This window comes from Petaurus breviceps, unplaced genomic scaffold (assembly GCF_028583685.1).
Source record: "Petaurus breviceps papuanus isolate PSGF00001 unplaced genomic scaffold, PetGlider_PUasm1.0 76, whole genome shotgun sequence".
Lineage (NCBI taxonomy): Eukaryota > Metazoa > Chordata > Mammalia > Diprotodontia > Petauridae > Petaurus > Petaurus breviceps.
Genome location: NW_027186473.1, coordinates 27198280 through 27217127, shown reverse-complemented (window position 1 = coordinate 27217127; position 18848 = coordinate 27198280). Strand labels below are relative to the sequence as shown.

General features: G+C 36.6%; 2 protein-coding genes across 3 annotated transcripts in view; both read left to right on the top strand.

Annotated features, from left to right (window-relative positions):
* TMPRSS11F (transmembrane serine protease 11F) overlaps positions 1 to 7065 on the top strand; it is a 74386-nt gene extending 67321 nt beyond the window's left edge. For both annotated transcript variants that reach the window (XM_069105335.1, XM_069105337.1), the window contains exons 8-10: positions 104 to 363; positions 3742 to 3884; positions 4369 to 7065. In XM_069105335.1, the coding sequence (XP_068961436.1) occupies positions 104 to 363; positions 3742 to 3884; positions 4369 to 4530 (565 nt within the window). In that variant the 3' untranslated portion in view covers positions 4531 to 7065. The remainder of the gene's footprint in view (positions 1 to 103; positions 364 to 3741; positions 3885 to 4368) is intronic.
* A 6091-nt stretch (positions 7066 to 13156) lies between these two features.
* The window catches only part of LOC138174765 (transmembrane protease serine 11G-like), a 44613-nt gene continuing 38921 nt past the window's right edge, over positions 13157 to 18848 (top strand). Inside the window, exon 1 of the mRNA XM_069105049.1 lies at positions 13157 to 13258. Coding sequence (XP_068961150.1) covers positions 13251 to 13258 — 8 coding nt within the window. The 5' untranslated portion in view covers positions 13157 to 13250. The remainder of the gene's footprint in view (positions 13259 to 18848) is intronic.

Below are 18848 nucleotides of genomic sequence, written 5' to 3'. Positions count from 1 at the left end.
TGCCTCTACTTTCTGAATGTAAAGATTAAACCTAGCATACTATCTGAAGGTTAAGACTTGCATATTAATCAAAACATGACTTGTTCCTCTAAATATTTTATAGAACAAAGAATCCAAGGCAATGGATTGTGACATTTGGAACTACCATCACGCCACCTTTAACACAAAAAAGTGTTGACACAATTATTGTTCATGAAAAATACGACAACATTACACATGAAAATGATATTGCTTTGATGCAACTAGCTGACAATGTTGAATATTCCAATGAGATCCAACGAGTTTGCCTCCCAGAGTCTTATATAAAATTACCACCTCAAACAAGTGTGTTTGTCACTGGATTTGGATCTGTGGTAGATGATGGTGAGTATTTTTTTTTTGATGGTATAGCTTAATTGTGTACAGAGACTTAAAGTTTTGTCATAGGGAAAACATATTTAGTTTCATTCTCTGAAGAGATGCACTCTATTCTAGTAGAAAGAATGATGGACGTGAAGTTAGGAGAGATCTAGGTTAATTCTCAGTCATCGTTTCTTATCTGTTAAATGAAAATCATGGTATTTATACTACCTACCACACAGAGTTGTTGTAAGAAAGCATTTTTTAAAACTTAAGTACTATATCCCAATGAGCTATTATTCAAAATTATTCAGGAACTACAGTAAAGCAAAGTCATACTTTGAGAGTACCAGGGATTCATGGTACATGGTACATCATTCATAGCATAATAATCCATCACACTATATGTGTCAAGGTCTCTTGCAATCTAACTACCAAGGACCCATAAGACTGCCCTTTGCAGTTTTCTATGATCAAGATATCATTCAGAGAGCATACAGTCCCACTTTTAGTTCTGCGTCTTTTGTGTTGTATCTTTGATCTATTCCTCCAAGCTTTCTCATCCTATACAATTCTTTCTAAATGTCTTTGTCAATGACAGTCTTTCTAAAAATTCTCTAAAGAGGATCCTCAACACCCTGAAGGTCTTCCTTTAGTCCTCTTAGAATTTTAAAGGGTTCAAATTAACATAAGTTGCCTATTATTGTCCATTATTTTCATTACATGATATCTCACTTCCAAATCATTCATATTCCAGCTAATGCATTTTATCCTTATATTGGTGAAAAAAACAAGAGACAAATCTTATAGTGCAACTTATACATAGTACCATATAGCTGATTCAGTGAGAATACCTATTCCATAGAAAATTGTGTTGGTCCATAATTAACTAGCATAACAATTTCAGACTTTTAGATACTGAGTTTTCCCTTTGAATTTAATAAAAATATTCATGAACTTTTACATCATAGTAGTTGTATTCACACTACATATTTTGTTGTGGCTAAATAAAAATCAAAATAACAATGTTTAATACACATAAGGATTTGTGTACCTCTTCTAATAACTTAACTATTCCCCCAAGAGCTTACAGGTTAGGAACATCTCTAATAGAGTATCTCTAATATTTCCTTCAGCTCTAAATTTGGTGATTGTATTTTTCCTAGTGCCTTATGAGATAATTGGCATACTTTGAAGATGAGTCAGTGTTAAAGACAAGGCAATTAATACTTCTTCTAACTCCCTTACTGGATGCCTAGGTTTCTACACAACTAAATGTCATGCAGGTCTTCTCTTTCCTTACAGTTGTCCTCCAATAACTTCCTTTCCCGATCCTTTTTTGCCTATCTTTCCCATTATAACTTGCCTAACTTGTGTGCCACGACCTCAAGATCTGTCCTCTAGGAAAAAAAAGAATTTTTTACATCAACTAAAATCACTTACCACTTCCTAATTGCCTACTTTGTGTACCATTACTGTTAGGGTGCAAGTATTGAGGTATACTTCCTTGTACACGAGAGAAAGAGAGTACTTCATCCCTGTCCAAAAAGTACATTGAAACAACTCCAACAACACTTCACTTCACTCCCTCTCACCAACTAACCCATTGACAAGCAGATCAGAAACCAAGCCTTGAAGGATTCAAACATTTCTTGTCTGACACTCCTGCCCAAAGGTCCCCACTGTTCAGATTAGTGATTGCCTCAGTTACCCATTGCATTTAGAATTGGCTTCAAGTAGCATTTTACTCATCAGTTGCCATATTCCACACCTCTTTTTCCTAGTTTACAGCTACAATAAAATCAACTCTGTTATTGCTCTTGGAAAAGATTTGCCAATCTTACCAAACTAAAATATCCCTCCTGGCTACGGCTCTGTTTTGTGTTCTGCCTCTCCTTGCTAGAATGTGAACTCTTCAAAAGAAAGAAGATGAGAGCTGTCTCCCCTTTTGTACATGACTCTCCATTGCTTTGCTCAATGCTTGGTGCATGATAATGTACTCAATCAATTCTTCTTCATTCATTTATATCGTCTAGTTAAGGAGACAAATTGAAAATGATGCAGCTAGTTTTGGTGGTAACAGAAGAGAGAGGGAGGAGGAGGGAAGTGAAGGTAGAGAAAGATTTATTTTTGCTTTTTTGGGGGGGCAGGGGAGGGCAGTTGAGGTTAAGTGACTTGCCCAAGGTCACAAGACTAGTTTTTGTGTTAAGTGTCTGAGGCCGAATTTGAACTCAGGTCCTTCTGACTCCAGGGCTGGTGCTCTATTCACTGCACCACCTAGCCACCCCTAGATGAAGATTTATAAAGGTGATTCAGAGGGTTTTGGAAATGTGAAAAAGCCAAGAGGTTGAATTTGGAGGGGGCAAATTAAGGAGAAATCAATGGAAAAGTTGAAAGAGAAGGAAAAAAAAGAGAAGAACTTTCAGTGAAGGAGAAGGGTTAGAGCTAAATGAAGAATTAAGTGGAAGAAAAAGCAATCTAGCTAAAGAAGGATTAGAAAAATAAAAAGACTCAAGCAGATGGATCTAAGGAGAAGAAAGAATATCAGGAGACAGTGAAGGCCCAGGGAGGAGAAAGACATGTTTTGAGTGAAAGAAATTCAACTGAACAAGGATTTAGAGAAGGAGAAAAAGGACTAAAACAGAAGAACTTGAAGAAGAGAAGTAGGAGTTAAAAGATGAAAAGCCTGAAAAGGATGTAAAAAAAGTAAGAGAAATGGTAGTCAAGGTACCACTTGATGATAGTCAAGTTTCAAAAACTTGACATTCCAGAAATTTATCATCATCCTCATTGTTACTCTTGTTTTGTTCTTTTTATTAATAGCTAACATTTATATCATGCTTTTAACATTAGCAAAGTGTTTTACTCATGTTATTTTATCCTCAAAACAACCCTGTCATTTACTAGTGATAAATGTAAATTTTCCATCATTTGGTTAAAAAAAAACAACTTCATATGTAGAGGAGATGCAGTGAGATGAAAGTTCAAGAGAAGGAGCTCTAAAGACTTTAGTAGACTGTATGCAGGCTTACTTAGTAAGAAGTTTGATATCATTGCCAAGAAAGCTAATGTAATCTAGAATTATATTGAGAGCCACACCATCCAATAGCCACCTTATACTACACCCTGGTCAGTGTTCATCTAAAATGTTCTGCTTATCTCACAAATGCCACTTGTTATTATGATATATAGATCATTGTGATGATGATGTTGATGATATAAAGTTACATTTATTCATACATGTACATGGCTCCCTCTATCCACATTTTTATGGCATGAAAAAGTGAACACTGAGAAATATTCAAATGACATTAATAAGTTGATTCAGACATTTGTGATGCCTTTGCTTGTCTTGGCTACATATACAATAGTGCACTAACTAAAGGCTTTTCGTGTTTGCAGGACCAACCCAAAATGTTCTTCACCAAGCCAGAGTGGAAATCATCAGCACTGACGTGTGCAACAGAACAGATGTGTATAATGGTCTTATAAAAAAAGGAATGATATGTGCTGGATTTATGGAAGGAAAAGTTGATGCTTGTAAGGTAGGTTTGATGTTAACATCAAGCACATCTAGACAGATATCTAGTATTCCAAAGTTCTCAAACACTTCTCTACAGAATTATGAATCATATTCACTTGTCTGAGGATAAATTATCTCATTTAAACAGAGATCAATCTTAAATACTTATAAAATGAAGTCAACTTTTGACGAAAACAAAATTTGAGGGATGGTTCCCCCTATATTCTCAGAAACTAAGATTAATTACACACTAATGAACAAACATCATTCTTTAACAATTTAGAGATAATATCCAAGTGTCAAGTTAATTCATAGAACTGAATAATAAAATGTCTCATTGCAAGATTTACTTGCAAGTTATGGAAGCATTCTATAACATCATGTTTAGCTTTCATTCAATTTCGATATCCCTTCTTCCAAAAGGAAAGAAGTGATTGAAATTCTTCTGATTCTATTAAAATGCAGTACTCTATTGGATATTTACCTACTTATTTATTTTTCCCCAGGGCGATTCTGGTGGACCCTTGGTTTATCCTGATAATCATGATATCTGGTACCTTGTTGGAATAGTGAGTTGGGGAGAATCATGTGCTCTTCCCAAAAGACCTGGAGTCTACACTCAAGTGACTCAGTATCGGAACTGGATTAACTCAAAAATTGGTCTCTAATGCAAAGTCTTCATTTGAGCAAAATGAGTGGGTTGTACATAAGTAATGTTCATCTGAAACTCCTACATAAAATGTATTTTTCACCTGCATGTGGTTTAGGTCAATGCCCTGAAGACATCATGAATTCACAAAAGATTCATTTTGATTTATTATTCTAGACCTTGCTTCACATATCACTTATATTCTTCCTACCATGAGAAACGTGGAAACTCTGACAGATAAAGCCACTAACAAAGAAAAGTTCTTTCTAATATGATATCGAAAATAAGTTTTCCTAATGACTTCTGTCTTTACATCAGAGTCATTCTCAAATATATCATTACCACCCACATATTGGACCCATCCTTACAACAATGAAAAACAATTCAGAAAATCAGCATATATAGTTAACGTCTCTGACCATCCATTCAATATTCTGCATCCATAGTCCCCATATCTCTCTGCTAAGAAGACCTCTCTGATATTATTTTACTTTCTAACTATATTTTAAATTTTTTTCCTCTGAGATAAAGAAAGGGGGTATTTTTCTGTAGGATACTTGGGAGATTCCAACATTGTATGTCAATTCTTCCCACTTCCTGATTCTTATAATAAATACAACCACTCTATGACTAGGGATGAGAGATAGAGCCATTTCTTCTAGAAACTCAGTAACTGAATTACATTATTTATTCACACTATCTTCTAGTGGCAGAGCATGAAAGTTGATATATTAAAAACTGGAAGTCTTATCCAAGTCCAATACCTAAATGACAGAACGTTAACCATCATGCTATTGGACTTGCCATTTAGTAATTATCTGAAGCTGAAATATGCAATTTATATTTATATGTGGGACAAACAGAGCATCTATTGACTGCATTGGTATTCTTTCTGCATACTGCAATAAGAAGTATATCATCACTTAGAGGTAAAGCTGAAAGAATGAGAAAAGATGCTGAATGCATCTGAAGAATCTCGGAGATGACTGTGTGGATGAACAAAAGAAAGATGTTGAAGAAAAGATGTGCCTCAGGCTGTTAGTTGACTTCAAAAGTTCTTTTTGAGTGTGTCTTTTAAGTATGTTGGAGACAGGAAAGACTATTTTTCCAGATCAACAGTGGAACATATTCAATTCCTTATTTAGAAAGATATGTGCCAAAGTATGGTGATCAGTGTTCTATTATATCTGCTATTGATGGTTTTCCCACTTTTCATCAATACATAGAATCAGCCCAGATCTAAAGGAAGAATTTAGCGATTCTTAGACAAGAGAGCCAGACTTCATTAAAATGAATAGGCTGGGGGCAGCTAGGTGGTGCAGTGAATAGAACACCGACCCTGAAGTCAGGAGGACCTGAGTTCAAATACAGCCTCAGACACTTGACACACTTACTAGCTGTGACCTTGGGCAAGTCACTTAAGTCTGATTGCCTTACCTTCCCCCCTCCAAAAAATAATATGAATAGGCTGACATTTGGGGATTATATGTAGTAAAAACTCTTTTTCATATACTTCATTTAACACAACTTGAAATAATTAGTTTAAATATGTTCTTTCCTAAAACCATATAATTGACTTTTTTGCCCATTACATTTGTGAAAAATGAGGGGACTCCTGTACGTTTGCAATGACTTGTATTCCTTGTTAACATGTTTCAAAGAATTTTTGCCCATAAACCAGATTGGATGGGATACAAAGATCTACTGCCTTCAACAGCAGCAGGGGACTCCAGATATATTTGTGCTCAACTCAGGGACTAATGTGCAAAGCACAAATCTCTTGTAGCTGTGAATTACCGATGAAGTGTCTGATTTCTGTTTTTAATTGTCTTGTCTTGATCTCCCTCCACTCCCAGTTATCATTGCTCTCTCTTTCCTGACATTACTTTGTATTTATTTCTTCTCTGTGTACATTTATATTATCTTCCCCCCATCCAGTAGAATGTAAGCTTTTTGAGAGCAGGCAATATTTAAATTATTTTTTGTCTCAGAAACAAACACATACCACAGTTCCTTGTACATAGTCAAGAGTTTAAAATGTTTGCTGCATCAACTTGAAATATCCAGTATTACTGACGAAGCCTGTCAGTAATTCCTGCAGATGTTGCCAATTTTTATTAGTTTTTTTTTAAGTGGCCATTTGTGAGAAAGAGAAAATTGAACAAAATCCCATGATTATTATTTCCCTGGAAGTATTGACTAAATTGAAGAGGAGATATTCCTATCGTGTTTTCATTTAATAGAGATGTTATTTCCTGAATTTCATGTGAAGAGCAGATAACAGTAAAAAGAGAGACAGTGTGCTTCAGTGCCTCGAGCATTAGCCTTGGAGTCAATAAGTACCTCTGACCCACACCTGACTGGCTGTGCGAACATTGGCAAGTCACTTAATTTTTCAGTTCCAGAAGCAATTCTTTAAGACTAACTATTTAAGAAAACTAGAAGTGATCCCTACTGGTGTAGAGACTTTCCATAAGAAATTATAGTTGTAGATCAAAACAAATAGAGAACTTCTGAATACCACTAAGGGAAGCAAGATAAATACAAAATAAAATTCTCCTATCTTTTGTAGACAAAAACTTCCAAAATTTTCTGGACAATCTATATGGTATTTGACATGCATTTGACCAATGACAAAACCTGCTCGTACTATCTATCCCCAAGCTTCTCAGATATTAAGAAAAAAGTGAGCACAGGGTGCTTTTGGAAATTTCCAGTTTGCTCAGTTTCTGAGTCTCATTCAGGATTTTAATTTCAGTGAGATTGATATTTTATCAATCTTTAGTTATCAATCAATATTTTCTTGATATTTTATCTCTCTGAAATGAGCTTATTTTTCCCCAAAGGTATTGTGGTTATTGACTTATTATAAGTCCATTCCTTAATTAAATTTAATTCTATTTTAGAAATGACTGCAAAAGTTAAAGCTGTCTCAGCATTGCCCAGTTCATTCTGCATCACAGGTGCATCACTGGTGTCCTATGCTCTGGTACTAGTTTGGTCTCTACTTTCTTGAATGAGTTTACAATAGGATATCAATCTTTTAACCCCAATTTCTCTCTGTTGAATGATGTACAGTCTACCTCACAGGGCTCTTGTGAGGTTTAACTTACATGAATTACCATCTGCTTGTCTTTGAGCATTTGGATAAAAGCTGTTATGACAATGCAAATTCTATTATTGTAAAATCTTAACAATGCAGAGGGTGGTGACTTTCTGTCACCATATGTATTGCGATTTTAATGTAGTTTTTATACAGTTGTCCATATTTTTATTTATGTGGGGTGTTGCTTTGTATATTTTACAAATATATTTGTGGTTAAAAAAAATCCTAGTCTTTGTCTCTTGTGTGATGAATTAAATTCACATTCTTGAATTTTGGAAAGTCATGCTATAATTTTTCTAGTTCAGTGTTTCTAGAAATTAGAATATGCAATAAAGCACATAATTCTTAAAGACTTGCAATGGGATTCTCTTGGTAACCAAATCCCTCATTTTGTGCAGTGCTGACAATAAGATTAGTTCAAATGATTCTGCTACTTCTTGCAGTGTGACCTTGGGCAAGTCTTTTCACTTCTCTGAGACCTAGTTTCCTTATCTGTAAAATGAAGTTATATTAGAAAGCCTCTGGGATCCCTTCAAGATCTAAATATTGTGATTGTAATACCACTCTACACATTGGAAAAGCCCAATATTCTGTCTCCTTTCCTCCCTTTTTGTGGAAAGGTAACATGGGACAGCAATCCGTTCTGGGTATCTGCAAAACAAGAATACCAAGAACCTTTGCTGTAGACAATGAAATTGGTAGTCAACAAATCAGAGATAGAAAAATTCCAAGAGACCTTAGAGACCACGAAGGACCAATGTGAATGGCTGAGGCTACTGAGGCCCAGACAAGTAAGGTAACTTGTCTCAGGACGTACATTAAGTGAACAGTAAAGCCAGGACTTAAAACACAGGTCTCCTCAACGGAGTCAGGACTAATGATAGGCAAGGTAGACTGCCAAGGACACAATAGGAAGGGAGGCATAAAGGGTCATTTTAAACACTATTTTAAACAAATAAGCATCTCAGAGACGAGAAAAATTACAATCTCTAAGGCATGTAGGTATTTATTTTTCTGGTCAGTTAAATTACAAGCATTACAGTGAAAGCTCAAAGATTCTAGTGGACAGTAACAAACCTTTGAAGGAATGCAAATATGACAGTAAACAGGTCTTATTTAAAAAAAATTCTGCCTGTAGAATACTTCCCAGGAAGGAAGGAAGGAAGGAAGGAAGGAAGGGAGGAAGGGAGGAAGGGAGGGAGGGAGGGAGGGAGGGAGGGAGGAAAGAAGGAGGGAGAAAGGGAAGGGAGGGAGGGAATGAAGGGAATGAAGGGAGAAAGAAGGAAAGGAGAAAGAAAGGAAGAGAGGGAGGGAGGAAAGGAAAAATGTTATGTTCTTATTACATGCTGAAAGAGGCAGTTAGGTAGCTAGAATGCAGGACCTAAAGTTTGAAGGACCTGAGTTTGAATCCTGCCTCAGATACTTCCTAGCTGTGTGACCCTGGGCAAGTCATTTAATTCTCTATGCTTCAGTATCCTCATCTGTAAAATGGTGATTATAATAGCACCTAAATCACAGGATTGTTGAGAGAATCAATGAGTTAACATATGTAAAGTTCATCAGAGGTATAACTAAAAAATGCTGGCACCCAGGACAAATAGCCATTGTCCTGGACCAGTAGCACAAAGTCAGGAGAGTGGGACAATAATTCCCTCTCCCATCAGCTTTGTAAGTCATACTATGAAAATAATACCCCCCAAAATAATGAAGACTTCAACAGTCTGTTTGGAAGGGGGAGAAGTAACAATTTTTTAGTGACTTTGGAGATAAAATCTCGAGTTGGAAAGGACCTCACTGTTTTCATTTAGTAGAATATGTAAGAATATAGGGGTCATATATTCTTTCCAGGGGCAGTTAGATGGTGCAGTGGGTAGAGAGTTTGGCCTCGAGTCAGCAAGACTCATCTTACTGAGATCAAATCTGGCCTCAGACACTTACTAGCTGTGTGGCCCTAGATAAGTCACTTAACCCTACTTGCCTCATCTGTACAATAAGCTGGAGAATGAAATGGCAAACAGCTCCAGCATTTTGACAAGAAAATCCCAAGTAGGCTCATGGAGAGTTGGACATGATGAAAACAACTGAACAACAAAATATTCTTTCTATTCCACCTGATAGGCTTTGATGAGATTCCCATCTGTGTAGGTTGTGGCAGGTGGCACTTATCCTTGTGGGGGGAAATGGTACTGCTTTTGAATGGTTGGTAAGATGGAGGTTTCATTTTATTTTTTCAATAGGGGGAAAAGAATTTAGATAATACATAATCCAAATTTATCTAACTGGACTTTCATTTTAATCTACCATATAGAATTGTATCTAAAGAGTGTCACTTGGCTTACAGTGCTCTCCTGGGAACATTAGCTAACAACCCCTGCCCAAGCCCTGTGCCTCTCTCACCTGCTGTATCAAAGTTTAGTATCCTTGAAAGACCCTTAGAGGGAAATGCCATTTGTAGAACTAACACTTGATCATTTGAAATATTGATGATTCATCAATATGGTTATCCCATTCACTGATACTTATCATTGCCTCTCTGTAACATATATTATTTCAGTTCTTCAAGGATTATATTAGGAAAAAATAAAATAAGTAGGTAAACCAGTAACATTGAAAGAATTGCACTCTATTCTATACATTGTAGTCGATATTTGGTACTATTGGATTTCCAGGGCGACTGTGGTCCTGGTCCAAATTCCAGGGACCGTGGAATCTTTAAAGCAGGGCTATGTGTATAAATGTTTAACAACTGGATCTCTGGGGGCATAGGGGTAGGGCAAGAATGTGAGATAAACTTTTAAGTTTAATTCTAATTTTTGTAAGTCTAAAAAGATCAGCAAAACAACAAATCAAGTCACAATTTGTAGCACCCACTGATTTCAGAGGTATAAATGCTCACACTGAAAATTTAGCAATCATGCCCTGAAAAGCCAGTTCAAGGACACTCCAGCACACTCCTGGTCTTTAAATCGACATAACTCCTAGACTAAACTATTCTCCCCGCTAGTTTCTATTGGTTCTATTGATTATGACTGAGTTGTTAGGTAGCACTCAAAGCCCAAATGGCCCTGGAAGAGTCAGATACCAAATTCTCATTTTTTAACCTCTTAGTTATTTAGAATGTATTAGTCTTCACTTTATGGGGAGGTAAATTCATATAGAAATGTATCTTTGGAAACTTTGTGCAGTAGGAAGTTTTATTCTTGCTTGGACTTGTTCCAGACTAACAAGGGTGACAGAAGGCCATGATTCTGACCCTTAGGCAGTATTTCATCTTGTTCCAAGGCTTTGTCCCCTCCTATAACTAATTATAACCTTTAGGAAGGAAGGAAGGTATTGTAAAATACAATTAATTGAGAGCCAGACTCAATTCTGTCACCAGCTAGTGGGTACTTCAACAAATTTTTGTTGTTGTTGAGTCATTTAGGTATATCTGACTCTTCATGAGTCTTCTGTCTCCATTGGCTTTTCTTAGCAAAGATACTGGAGTGGTTTGCCATTTTCTTCTTCAGTGAATTAAGGCAAAAAAGGTGAGTGGTTTGCCCAGAGTCATGCAACTAGTAAGAGTCTAAGTCCACATTTGAACTCAAAGCTTCCTGACACCTGACTCAGTACTCCATCCAAAGCCATTGGGCTACCTCAATAATGTGATCAGCTTATACCACCTAAATTTCTGTGGGTTTCAGTGTCTTCAGCTGTTAGATGGAGAGGGTTGACCACCACAAGGTCCTTCCTCTAGGTCCAGTTGCCATCAACCAAAACCTCTAGTTCCTTCATTCCTGGACCATGAACTTCTAGATCCTCTTGAAATCCGTATCTGTTCCTAGGCTTCTACTTCTTTGGTGACATCTGGCCCTGCCTTGGGTGTGGCCTATCCTCTCTTAGGTGTGGTTACATTTCTTCCCAGAGCTAAAGGAGACTCCAGACTGGGAAGGGGGTGAGGGAAGGCATCCTCTAGAAACTGCCTGAAAAGAGTGGGGCCAAAGTGGTCTGCAAGTCTGGTGAGGCTGCAAGGCTTTGGTGGGGCTGCAAGCCATAGACTTCAGTCAAGGGCACCATGACCTCTGTGAATTCCTGAAGGATGGGAAAGGCAGCTGATCAAGAAACTAGAAGTACAATAACCTGACCCTCCTAAAGCCAAGGCTGGGCCAGTATCTGTGTGAGAAGCTCTTCCTGAAACATGTCTGGTTCTCTTCCTGCCTTACCTGGGGCTCTCTTGAATTTTCAAGGAAGGGAGGAAGGAAGAAGGTATGGTGGAAGGAAGGGTGAAAGGAAGGGAAGAAGTAAGGAAGGAAGAAAAAAGGAAGGCAAGGAGGAAGGAAGGAGGGAAAAGAGGAGGGAGGGAGGAATGGAGGGAAGCTCCTAATACACACACACACACACACACACACACACACACACACACACCTCCCACACCCAAATTTGAAACCATATCCAAATAATAAAGCATTTGGTGTGTATTGGGGAGAGGGGGGACAGGGAGAGGATGCAAACAAATGAAAAACAAATAAAATGAAAAGGCTATGGATTAGATGAATTCTAAAGTCCTTAACCATAAAATACCAAAATTTTCAGGGAATTACAACTATGATTTGAAGGCAGTAAAGGATGTACTCTAACGAGGAAGCTTCTCCCTAGGATATGGAGCAACTTGAATCCAGGTATAGTTGAAAGCCAAAAAAAATTGAGGGGAGAGGGCATAAAAAGGCAAAACACACTAGGACAGAGGACACAGAAGTGAGAGGTAACAATATATGTGTTGTGTACAATCAGCTGGCAAATCTTTTGAAACCAGTGTCTAAATATTTGTGGGACAGTTCACAGTAGAGTGTCCTGGAATCAGGAAGACCTGGGTAAAAAAATCTGACCTCAGACACTTAATAGCTGTGTTACTCTGGGCAAGTCACTTAACCCCGTCTGCCTCAGTTACCTCATCTATAAAAATATCTGGATAAGGAATTGGAAAACCACTCCAGTATCTTTGTAAGGAAAACCCCAAATGGGGTCATGAGAAGTCAGATATGACTGAAATGATTCAACAACAACAACAAATAATAGTAGTGATCAATGTACCTTTAGTTACCCATCCTCTATGTTATTTCACCTTTAAACTTTACCTCAAATGTATTTTTAGACAAAAAGAAAAAATTCACTGACAAAATGAAATGAAGACATAAGACGTATACAAACTTCTTTTTAGATAAACTACATTTTGTTCCAAGTTTTGTCTTTCTTGAAGACAGATGCATGTCACTTCTGGGAGGCTAGCTCTGTGCTGACTCAGAAGAGGCAATACCACCCCCTGACTCACAAATGCATCACTTACCAAAACAGAGAAAGGTGTTCCTGGGATACTGAAATCACAATTGTTTTCTAACATTTTTAATTGGCCATAACCAGGAAATTTTTACTTCCTTACAAAAAGTTTTATCATACTATTCTTCGTTTCAAACCACACTGTTGGTTAAAGTTGCCTATTCCTGACTTGCTAAACTAGTTTTAGGTTAAATCCCTCTGTACCCTTACTTTACTCTGTGTGCAAGCCTCATATAATGCACAGGACGTCACTCACTTGATTGGGAATGTAAAAGCAGCACAAAGGTGGAGGAGACAAGGCCATTCTCGGCAGGGCAAAAATGTACCAGTAAGTTTCATTTGTTTTCTTTTTTGGTGGATATGTTTACAAGCACTTAATTTATTTCTAACCTTAAGGTTTTTAAGCTTAAGAACTGGAACATTTTTCCAACTTTTCTTATGGGAAAATTCTGACAATTTATTGGTATACATTTTATGTTAAAGAAAATAAATGGTGCTTGGACTATTACATTTACGAACTCGAAAATTGAATGCAGTGTGGTATTTGTGTGAGAGAAAGAGGCAGACAGAAAGGGGGAACAGAGAATAATGTCATGGACACAGAGAAGTCTGGAAGATATGAAAAAAAGAGGGTGTATTTGTAGCAAGAAGGAAAAATTCCTCATTCTTTTCCCTAAGCACACAATAGAAGCTAAATGAGGCTTTGGGTTGAGTTTTCTTTTAATCCAGGAATGAATGGCTTACTCAAGGGAGGAGGGCACAGAGTTATTGTAAATGTTGTTACAGTTAAATCTTTATTTTGAGATTTAAAAATAATAAAATGATATACCAGATATTAATTTGGCAAAATTTCTTATAAGAAACTCTTGCCATAAGAAATCACATGCATTTATAATTTTATATATCAAACAAAAATAGCATTCCACCATAAAATCTTCTTTCTCATAAGTAAAATTAAATAAAATGAAAAAATGGGAGACAAATATCTGATTCATTAAAGTTTATATTTTTGTTTATATATATATTATAAAGTTTATATTTAAACAGAATATTTTTATATTATAAATTTAAAAATAATTTTGCTGGAAATTGTCTACAACAATTTTCTTTCTAATTTTTTTCTAATTCTTCCCTGTTTTTTTCCATCATAGTAAACTGATATAATTTAGTCATTCTTAGAAAATGAATTTCTCATTTGTTATTATGACAATAATGAATGAACAGAGTGAAGGGCTGAGTTATCACATCATCTTGATCTTACTGCTTAAAGGACATTTAATGTGGAGAGGCAAATAACTGCTGGATTTTTTTTAAACTAATTTAAGCATTTTTAAGGTTCTTGTACATAATCATATCCTTTAGGAACTTTGTAAAGCTGTCTCTTTGCCTCTCAGTGTTTGACCCAATGTCTCTTCCTTACCATTTTCCTACCTTAGTACCCCTGCTTCTAGGTTTCAAGACACAAATTCTCTCTCTACCTTCCTTGGAATTCTAAATCTAAATTTTAAACATGCCAGAATGAACAATGAATACAGAACTAAAATTTAGGCTTTTTTTTTTGCTATTTATGTGCAAAAAAAATTAAGACAAATTAAAAGTGAGATTATTTTTTGACAGATATATATTTTTTTAAAGTTGTACTTTGTATGCATTTCAAGTTATAATGGAAACCCCAGACTTTATTAAATAAAAAAAGAACTTTTAAAAAGTATATTTTGGCTCCATATTATAAACAATTAAATGTGAAAGTCATTTAGGAGAAAGAGAAGGATCCAAAAAGAGAGCAGCATTGAGGTCACAGAAGGAAGGGTGAAATTGAGACAGAATGGGGAAAGAAATGAGAGAGACTGAGGGATTTGGAAAAGGCTGACATCTACTGCCCATTAAGCATTCTCTGCCCCTATGGACACCACACTCAGGCCTCTACTTTCCTCTATCTGCTTTGGTCTATCTTCCTATTTATACTTCAGGACATAGAGATCCATTATTTCATCAATGTGAATAATACTCTACTGATGTTTATTGAAAAACCTCAGTGACTCAGGAGATGGTTTCATGATTTGCTTTGTCCAAAAAACATCACCTGATGGCCAGCTGCTGCAGATTTAGGTTGGTCCTTAAACACAGTCAATTCCTAGGCCTATATCTGAAGACATTTTAGCTTGAATCTGTCAGAGTTTACATTTCATATCCTTTGAGAAGTCAAGGCTACCTCCTTATCACAATAAGACATTAGGAAAGGATGATGTAAATGATCTGGTCCTCAACCTTACCAAACCACATCAGCTTCCCTAGCCCACTAGCATTTTATGAGAATGTGCCCAGGAGACATTCATATGCCCCAAGCCCCAAGGCCTTTATAGACTTCTACCCTCACTGCCTCACTTGAGAGTGACCTCCTTACTTTCTTTATGCTTGAGCTTACTTGGTTTCATGGGTTCAGATACATGCTGCATCCAATCCAAAATTATCTTATTACCTTCTTTTGCTACTGGAGTGTTGCCTGATATGCATTCTTTTTTGCCTTTCTTACCTCCACCTGCCTCACACTACAAACCACAAGAGTACATCTATTAAGGTTCATTCATGAAGGAAAAGAGGATAAACCACGTAAGGAGTGTGTCTGGTATTATCTTTGTAGGTTATGTGTATATTAATGAGATTTGCTCAAAGAGACACATAAATAGATATCCTCCACCCACCCTTATCCAAAGGAGACTTTGAGTCATGCTAGGAGGAATAATTCAAACCAACATATAGCTCATCCCCAAAGTTCAGAAAAGGCAATCTTTTTCATTGCAGGCTTCTTCAAAAGTTCACTATGTCCTATAGGTTCCAAACTCCTTGAAAACCTTTCACCTGAGACACTAACTCAAATGAAGGTACCTCAACTCTCTCTAATTATTGACTTCTGTGTCCTTTTTAAGATGCCACATAAGTTATATTTGACCTGCTTAATATTTAATTTGTACATGATCTTTTATAGGGACTGCCCATTCTTATTAGTTGAACTACTTGCCATTTTTTAACAGGTGATATTTCCCTCATACAGAAATATCTTTCACTTTGCTAGTTAGCCATTCTAAGTAATGTTTCAAGCTCCAGGTATATCTGATCCTTAGCACATTTAGCCTGGTCTTCCAATAAGGAGTTTGTACATAGTCTCAAGGTTTTGTGGACTTGTAAAATTCTCTACTTTCCTTTCTATTTTCTTTTTTCTCAAAGTGGAATAATTATGGGATGGATTTTTTTTAAATCCTCCAAAATAGAACATTTTAAACTGATTACTAGAGATATAAATACAACCAAGCAACACAGTCTCCACTCTCATGGAATTTATATTCTAATAGGGAATAACAATACATAAAGGGCAGCTCTAAGAGCGTGCCACACCACATGATTTGAAGATGGTCAGATAATGGTGTGGAGGCCTGGTTACAGGCATGATCCTATGAGACAAGACATTGAGATTAACTTATGTTGAGATTAATAATGCTTTTCTCTGTGTCTTATCCACAGAGGAAAGTGTAGTTTTTCATAGAATAATAATAGCTTATATTTATATTGCACTTTGAGGTTTACAAAGTCTTTTACCTTTTCCTTATAGCCCTCCTAAAAGGTGTGTAGTACAAATATTGTTTTTTGAGAGATAAGAAAATTGTCTTAGTCAGTTAATAGAATTAAAAATATTATAAGAGCTAAGATTTGAACTCAGGTTCTTTTTAATCTCAAGTTTTGGACTTTTTAATTAAATGATATCTAATTTTGTGGATTTTTAGATCTTTGACTCCAAAAAGCTAAATCCATGTTTTATTTCTTACAATGGTGGGCATAAATAAGTTTTGTCAGCAGGAAAAAATTGTGGTCAATGGCTTACATTTAGCTTGAGAAAATCTGTTGGAGCCAAATTAAATTAGTCCGAATTCCAGATATAACCTCTGAACTGCAAGTTCCTTTACCCTTCCTCTAACAGTAATTTGACCCTAAGCAGTCACCAGGATATCATGAGACTAGAATTGAAAATGAGTGAAAATATAAGGGGAGAAAGATATTAAATGCCATTGCCCTCAATGGAATAAGAGCCAGAAATATTCTAGAAGAATCATAATCCCAAAGTAAATATAATTCAGTCATGTTCTTCACAGAATTACACAATTTTATAGCTGAAAGGACTTTGGATGGCATCTAAAAGATAACAAGAATAGGGCTTTTAATTTATACCTGATAACAAATGATTGAAGAAACTGAGTATATTAAACCTGGAGAAAAGAATCCTGGCAGGCTGGAAAGATTGATATATTGGGGCAGGAGACAATTATTGGAAGAGCTGTCACCTAGATGATGGATTAGCGTTGTTCTCCTTGGTGCCAGAGGGAAAAAGAAGAGCAATGGGTAAGAGCTGCCAGAAGAAAAATGTATACTTTCTAATAATTACACCTATCTCAAAGTGGAATGGGCTGCCTCAGGAAATAGGGAGTTTCCTCTCATTGGAATTCTTAAAACAAAGTCTGGATAATCACTTACTGAGGAATTCTTTTGCATGTATGATTTGGAAAAGGTGGCCATTGAGATCCTTTCAGTTCTGGAATTTGAAGAGGGGTGAGGAGAGAAAGATAGAAAGACAATCATTTAGTCCTAGAGAGTTGAAATGACTTGCCCAAGGTTTTACATACTTAGTGACATAACTTATATGAGAACCGAAGTAATACAATTCCAGAATCATACAATTATACACACACATACACACACACACACATGTATGTCCCTGCAAATATTATTAATGTCCACTAGTTATAGTGCTACTTTTAGGTACCAATATAATAGGCCTTGAGAGTCAGAAATTGCATATATCAAAGCCTATCCACCTTCAGACTTTTGTTCAGATTTTTAAAAATCAGTTTCATGGTTTACTATGCTCCATTGGTGTCCATATAATGTCAAAGGATTGCAGGCCCCCAAGCCTTCTGGGCAGCTTCCTATGAGGATGAGAACAATACTTACAAAAGCTGTGAAGGCGCAGATGGTGATGATCCACACAACTGGACAGAGCCCCATATGAATGAGATCACAAATCCAAGTTCATACTTCTAGCTATTCTTTGTCATGTAAGGAGAGAGCAAAAGTTTTCTGACTCGGAAGAGGTTAAGAAAGTGAGCTGTCATTGAGCTAACACAGGATGGGAAACCTCATTATTAAGATTCAAAATTTCTAAATAAGCAAATGTGAATATATCCATTATGTTCTTTGGTTTGACTTCAGGATGATCTTTGGATAATTAGCATTCAAACTGCTGCCAGGTTGATACCCGAAACTTTCCAGCTTGCTGGGATCTGCTACAGCTTGTGCTATGAAGTATAGAGCCCTAAAAAATCCATTGTGGGGGCATCTGGGTGGTGCAGTGAATAGAGCACCAGCCCTGGAGTCAGGAGGACTTGCCTTCAAATCCACCCTCAGACACTTAACACTTACTAGCCATGTGACCTTAGGCAAGTCACTTAACCCCAATTGCCCTGTCTTTCCCCCTCCAAAAAAAACCCATCATGGTCTCCATACCAGGTTGAATTATTGGAAGAAGTCTTTACTGGAAGATTAACAGCTAAGTAGTGATATGATTATTCACTCACATCTGATCCCTTTCAAAAAAAAAATATATATATATATATAGTTATTTGGAGTCGATGGTCTTATTATCAACAGTGTGCTTTTCTAGACCTATGGTTTTCTTGAACTCATTCATCAATATTCCACTAAGCCATAAGAATCAATCCTCTGGTGGTACTACTCCTAGGTCCACAGGTCAAGTAGTGAGGAGCTTTCTTCTTGGCTGAGGTGTACCCCTCTGAGTCCTCTGTAGTATAGCAATTATAATAAGTTGGACCAGATTTTCTCTGAAATCTCTTCCTATTCTAAGATTCTGA